This window comes from Nestor notabilis, unplaced genomic scaffold (genome assembly GCF_000696875.1).
Source record: "Nestor notabilis isolate BGI_N333 unplaced genomic scaffold, ASM69687v1 scaffold4441, whole genome shotgun sequence".
NCBI lineage: Eukaryota > Metazoa > Chordata > Aves > Psittaciformes > Psittacidae > Nestor > Nestor notabilis.
In genome coordinates this window covers 72,782-79,140 of record NW_009915933.1, presented here as the reverse complement: position 1 = coordinate 79,140, position 6,359 = coordinate 72,782, and the positions used below count along the sequence as shown (strand labels likewise).

The 6,359-nt window shown below is 49.6% G+C and overlaps 1 protein-coding gene across 1 annotated transcript in view; it reads left to right on the top strand.

The window, feature by feature from the left end:
- Positions 1-552: 552 nt before the first annotated feature.
- COL20A1 (collagen, type XX, alpha 1) overlaps positions 553-6,359 on the top strand; it is a 43,887-nt gene continuing 38,080 nt past the window's right edge. Inside the window, exons 1-5 of the mRNA XM_010024357.1 lie at positions 553-625; positions 3,049-3,159; positions 4,711-4,854; positions 5,057-5,215; positions 6,203-6,359. The exon at positions 6,203-6,359 is cut by the window's right edge and continues 65 nt beyond it. Of these exons, the coding sequence (XP_010022659.1) occupies positions 553-625; positions 3,049-3,159; positions 4,711-4,854; positions 5,057-5,215; positions 6,203-6,359 (644 nt within the window). The remainder of the gene's footprint in view (positions 626-3,048; positions 3,160-4,710; positions 4,855-5,056; positions 5,216-6,202) is intronic.

The following is a 6,359-nucleotide window of genomic DNA, read 5'->3' as shown; positions in this document are numbered from 1 at the left end:
CATTAGATCTGTGGTGTGAGGAGCTTGTCTGCCAAAGAGTGCTCCTTTCAATGCTTTTGGATGCATTGCAGCAAAATGAGAAGGTTGCTGTGTGTTTGCATACCTGTGTTGATCTTGATCATCATAATCAGAATTACTTCTTATGGTTTAAACTAGAATTGCTCTGAAACCTATGTCTGTCCAGTGATTTGGCCAATGTGGCTCATTTCCATCATCAGAGCAGAATCCAGCACCTACTGTGTCCATCTCCAGGACCAAGCAGGCTGAGAAGAGTATTATGTCAAAAGACCATTCACTGTCAGGTTTATAAGCACAATTTAGTACCTATTGGTCCAAGGCTGCATTGGAGAGAACAGGAACATAAAATAATATCTAGGAATTGAAGGGAATTCATGTGTGCTTCTTCATACACCCTTTCCATGCTGTCAGTGATGCACAGAGCTGTAGATCTCAGCTTGTTGTCCCCTAAGTGAGGACCGCAAAAACCTGTGTTGTGACATGATGCAAGGTAACTTCTCCCTGATGTTTGCCCTCTCGTAGGTCCTGGTCACCATGCTGATTCACACTTGTTTCTTTCTTGCCTGCCTGCCTGTGGTGAGCCACGTCTGGGGTCATGCGGGACAAGGTAAGGAGCCTGCCTGCCCTCGCTCTGGGCAATTCCCTGTGGTTTGACTGTCTCCAGGGTTAGCCCAGCCCTTGCCCAAGCCCTTCCCTTTGGCAGTGGCACCGTACTGGGGGGACATTCCCAATCACACACAGGATTTCAGGGGGATGCTGTGAGCTGGTGTCTGTTGGTGAAGCTCCAAACAGCTTGTTCCCACACACAGAGAGCAATGGGAGGTCGGGGGGCCCATTTGAGGAGTGTGTCTCAATCCCTCCCCGCCCTGTACAGCCCATCCTCATGGCTGGCAGCAGTTCAGCGCACCGCTCCCTCACACCAGGGATGCATTTCAGCCTGTATAGGCAGTGAAGGGTGCTTATGTGATCTGGAGCTTGAGAAATAGGAATGAAAGGGGTGTTGCTGCTGTTAGTCACTGCGTCTGTCCTGTGCTCTGAAACTATTGCTTTGGATGTATATGGTGATACGTGGTGCAGCATCTGGACAAGAAAGCACACGAGGTGCATTCCTCCTGTAACATACAGCGTTCCCATCGCACCATGGGTGACCAGAAAATACCTATAGCTATGTTGAAGAACCACTTTTACATAGTGTTTGAACCTACTGTGGAAGTGGTCAGCACAAGGTTTCTGGAGAGGTAATGGCACTTCATGGATGGATGGATGTGTCTCCACGTTGTGCATCTTCCACACCAGCCTCCGCGGTTAAGACTGGGCTTAACTCCCTGTGAAGCAAAGAGCAAGGTTACAGCATCAAACAGCACAGATCCACCACAGGGCAGGGTAACAGTGAAGCTTTCATGGCACTGGGATTCATTTGCATCCAGCACATAATGGTGCTTTAGAGGATGCTGTCCTTTCTGAGCTGTCTGGGGACATTTTTGCCTTTTTAGCTTCTGGGCTCCTAGAGTGATGGCCGAGGAGCTGGACCACACTTGGCCAAAAGAAGACAGCTCCATGTTTAATCTAACCATGAATTCCCTTTATTGTTCTGTGATCTTTCACCGTTTCTCTTTGGCATGATTCTGGGATTTGTTTTTGCCCCTCACCCCTCTTCCCAATGTTTTCTTTCTTCCCCTTCAGATTTGCCTGGGATGAGATGTGAATCTGAGCTTTGTTCTCCCAAAATAGTTATCTGCTTGTAGGGCAGCCCACAGGAAGTCTCTGCAAGGAAAGGTTAAGGCACAGATGTTGGGCTGAGACAAGCAAGTCCTCACTGCCAGCTCCCGCTGCTTTCCTGTGACTTCATGGCAAAGATGTCAGGGGATGTATGGATGTGATGCAAGACCAGATTAGAGACTTGAGGAGCAACACTTTGCCAACACCAAGCTGGACACTCTGGGTCACCCTGAGCTTGTTTTTTAGGAGTGATGGTAAAGAGATTGGTAACAGCTACAGTGAGGGAGGCATTTGAGTGCAGATGTTGATCATCACAGGCAAAGGATGTGCTCACTCACTGCAAATCAGGGCAGCCTGCTGGAAAGGCAGCTGTAGGTACTGTGTCAGGAAGGAGGGGAGGAAAATGTGCTGAGCTGCCATCCTCTACCCAGTCAAGTGGAGAAGTTTCATATGGTGGCAGTTGTACGAGGGTACAGCTGCATTTTGCCAAGGAATCATTGATTCAGAGAGCGACACGTGAGCTCAGACACGTAGCTGGGGTTTCAAAGTGACCTGTGAACTCTGAAGCTGAGAAGGGAATGTGCTCTTTCTTCTTTCTACCTCCTTGTCTGAGTACTTTCTTCCTTAGGATTTGCCATTTAGTGTGTTGCCCCTTGCAGCAATCTGGTACAAGGTGCTGCCCATGAGTTATGGGCCTGCCAGGAACTGTTCATTACACTTTAGCATGTTTTCTTTCTTATTTCTTCCTGTCTAAACCCAGCAGGTCCTTGGAGCTGCCTCTGAACGGATCTTTCTGCGGAATTATGTGATTCATCACCTGGGCAATTCCTGAAGTTCTCAGCAGCCCAAACCTAACAAAGAGCCTCCCTGAGCCTTTTTATCTGTTTCCTGCCCTCCCATTTCAGATGTTCACACTCAGCACGTTTGCTGAAACAAACTGTTCTGCATGAAAGCTCTCAGGAGAGTCCTCCAAGATGTGAGGGGTGCAAAGGAAACCCTCACCTCTGTTCTGGGCTGCTTTCCCTGTTTGCAATGGTCTATAGTGAGGCCTCGTTTCCTCTTCACACAGGGTAGAGGCTACAGATACGCAGTGATTCACTGTAGGTTCATGGCAGAGGTGAAGGGGAGCTGCAGGACCTGCTGTGCAGCATCAGGGGATGCTGAGGACTTGCATGGGATGGTGAAGGGTTCTTATGCTCTGCAACTGTTCTCGTGTCCATAGAGGAGATGGCATCTGTGGTTCCTGGATGCATATTCAGAGGGAGGAATTGCATCCATAATAACAACACAGACATGTCTCCTCCTCCCCAGGGTCAGGCCGGCTGAAACTCACTGTCCTTTCAGAAGACAGGCTCCAGATGAAATGGAAAGAGACTGAAGGGTACATCAGTGGCTACAAAGTTCGGGTAAAGCCCATGGCAGGTATGTGCATTGGACATCGGACCCAGATCAGGAGATCTGTGTATGAGAGAGGGGCTGAGCTCTGCCTTTGACTGGTGGACAAGAGGACTTAAGTAAGAGCATTATTTGGACCTCGAGGTGATGGAGATGTAACAGTGGGAATCATCTACTGGTTGTTCTGGTTTCAAGTGTTGACCACCTACACCAAAACTTTCCCCTGGGCTATACACGCAGCACAGACAAGAAGCCTTTCTGGCCACCACGAGAGCAGTCCAAAATGCCACATCAGCGCAGGCACAACCCCTCTATCATCCATTCCCAAGAGAGAGATGAAATTCAGCTCTCTTCATCCCAGGGGAAAGGCTCGGTCAGAAAGTGTTGCTTTTTGGGACCATGTGAGGAAAGAGATGAGGGAATGTGCAGTGTCTGGTTCTTCCCTGGGAGCTCCCAGCTCTCTCCCTACATGCAGGGATATGGGAAGGGAAGTCCTTGACCCATGTGTGTGGGGCTCCCCCTCTAGCTCCCTGCCCTGGCTGAGCTCTCCCTGACTTCGGACACTAAACCTAATGGTGATGGAAGGACACTATGTGCCTTGGCAGGGAGCAGTGGTTGGAGGCAAACTTAGTCTTGGCTGGCATTTGGTTTCCAGTCACTGCCGCCCTTCCAGCAGCTGGAGAAGGAGCTGCCAGGCAGGAGAGCGTGCGGCAAAGCTCCTGTGATCATCCACCCGCTTTTAGCTCAGCCCCCACCTGTTTCCAAGCTGGAGCAGGAGGTTTCTCATTCCTTCCCTGCCCTGCTCTTCCCTGGGCCTCAGAGAGCAATGAGCATCCCGGGAATGCAGGGAATCCCCACTTGAACACACGCCTGAGGCTTTCCCTCTTAGCTGGCTGGGGAGCTCCATCTCCAGCCCAAGGCATGAGCACAGGGGTGACAGGTCAGAAACACATCCGTCTCCATAACTTACAGCTTGTAGACATTCCCTAATCAGAGGGGTTTAGGGAGCTGGTTTGGATCTCTCCATTGGTTTTATGTAGCTGGCTCCTGCTTAGCAGAGCTGCCTTGCTCCATCTGAATGCCCCCGTTCTGGCTGGTCAAGGCATCATAGAGCCAGAACAGGCCCCAGCACCCTGGGGTTTGCAGAGACATCACAGAGAGAGTGGTTGGGATAAGGAAGATGAATCCCAAGCGCCAGTGACGACCTCTGGAGACACCAAGGTACTTCCTCACTTTGTCACATTACGACCTCAAGCACATCAGCTGGCAGGACGTTTTCATGAGCAGTATATACTAGCATTTGCCCAGTCTTTACGCTTTGAAGACGTTCTTTTCACTCACCTATGCTGGGTGGGAACTGGTTTTCCATTTGGGGCATTATCAGGGATTTAATAATAAATCCAAAATGTTCTCAATTCTGGGTTGGGCAAATTCCGAGATCCCCAACAGTAAAAGAAGAAATAGGAGCTGACTGAGGGTCCTGGGCGGACATTCCCTGCATTTCAGCAGTGCTTTCACTACTGTCAGCTTAAATTTAAGCACTAACAGGCTCTGAACTGTGGCTTCATCCCACCTCAGGGGACTCGGAGCAAGAAGTCATGCTGAAAACCAAGACTCCAAAAGCCACAGTGGGGGGGCTGAGCCCTACCAAGGAATACACGCTGCAGGTCTACGTGCTCAATGGCTCCCAGGAAGCCCTGTTTGCCAAGAGGAAATTTGTGAGTAAGTAAAGTGGGCTACAAGTTCCCATTGAGAGAGCTCCTGAGGCTGTGGGAGATGTGTCGTAAGTAGCAATCAGAGCCTGTTAATGTTTTGGTTGGAAGGGTAGAAAGGGAGAAGGGTGAACACGCGACGGGTGAGGGATGGACTGTGGATCGCAGACCGGGCTATACTGACTCTCCCTCTGGTTTTGGTCTTCCTGCAGTAGAGGAACTCAAAAACGCGTCCCAGACTAGGAATAACCGAAGGAACTCAGGAGCTGCGTCAGGAAAGAACCTCACCTCTTTGGGGAACCCAGCAGCTGAGCACAGTGGGGTGGCAGAGGCCACCCCACCACCCCTGCACACTGTCTTGGCACAGCCAGGTGGGTACACTGATAGTCACTGCATCACATTGAGTTGATTTTGAGCCATGGCCTCTGCCATAGTTGGAGCATTGAGCAGAGCTGTCCCTAAAACCATTCCCACCCTCTCCCTGCAACCCCCACTTCATCAGGGACATCCGTTCAATGAGATATGCTAGCCCAGTCTCATCCATTGCATGCACGTCTTAACTACAAAACCACAATAAGCAACCTAAATATATTTGCTCCTCGTGGCAGTCAACCTTGAAGAAGCTCACCCATGCATTGCTGGGGCTGACAGGTATGCACATCCAGCAGACACTTCATATCCTTCAAGTGAGAGTAGACTCTTTGAGTACAAGCTGCTCTTGAAGTACTGGGGCTTGATTTCCTATGCTCTGTGTCCCATGTTTGGCTGCAGATGGTCTCCAAGGAGGTGCGAGCCCTCTGCTATGGCTGAGGACTGTATAAACTGCATAGCTCCTCATGTACCTGGCAGCAAGGTTTGCATGAGTTCAATAGGCAATTATGCATATTGATGGAAGAAAGATGTATAATATACGTGTAATGCCCCTGCACTAGCTCTAGGTCTGTTTCTGAGTCACAGATTGCTAAGGAATGGGGAGTACACTGGGTTTCAGGTGCCGTCGTGTGTTTTCCCTGTTTTTACTTTATAAACATGCATTATTTTTAACCATCAAAGAAAATGGGAAGGACAAACTTCTGGTGTGATCCGCTACTACTGTTATTACTAACTCTCTGTATGTTACTACTCTGTGTAGGTTAAATACTAATATTACTAATAACTCGTGTACAACCCTCTCAGAGAGGTATGAATGAAGATGGTCTCCTTTATCTAGTTACTTATTTGTGTAAAGCTTGTGGGACTTACCCTCTCTGAGCCTCCTACACCTCTGTCAAATGGGGTTTAAATCGGCCGATGAGTAGAGCAGGTTGCATGGGGATAACACAGCGAGGGACAGTGGGATGTTTCTCTTTGGAACACAGCAAAGAACAGAGCTGAGAAGAAAAGGCAGAAGGGGATTCAGCCAAAGGGCTCGGGAGAAACAACAAGAAACCAGCCTGGTGTGGACACCAGTGTGACAGGAGCAACACCAACCACCACAAAGTCATCCCAGCGCACTCCTGCAAGCCCGGAGAGGGA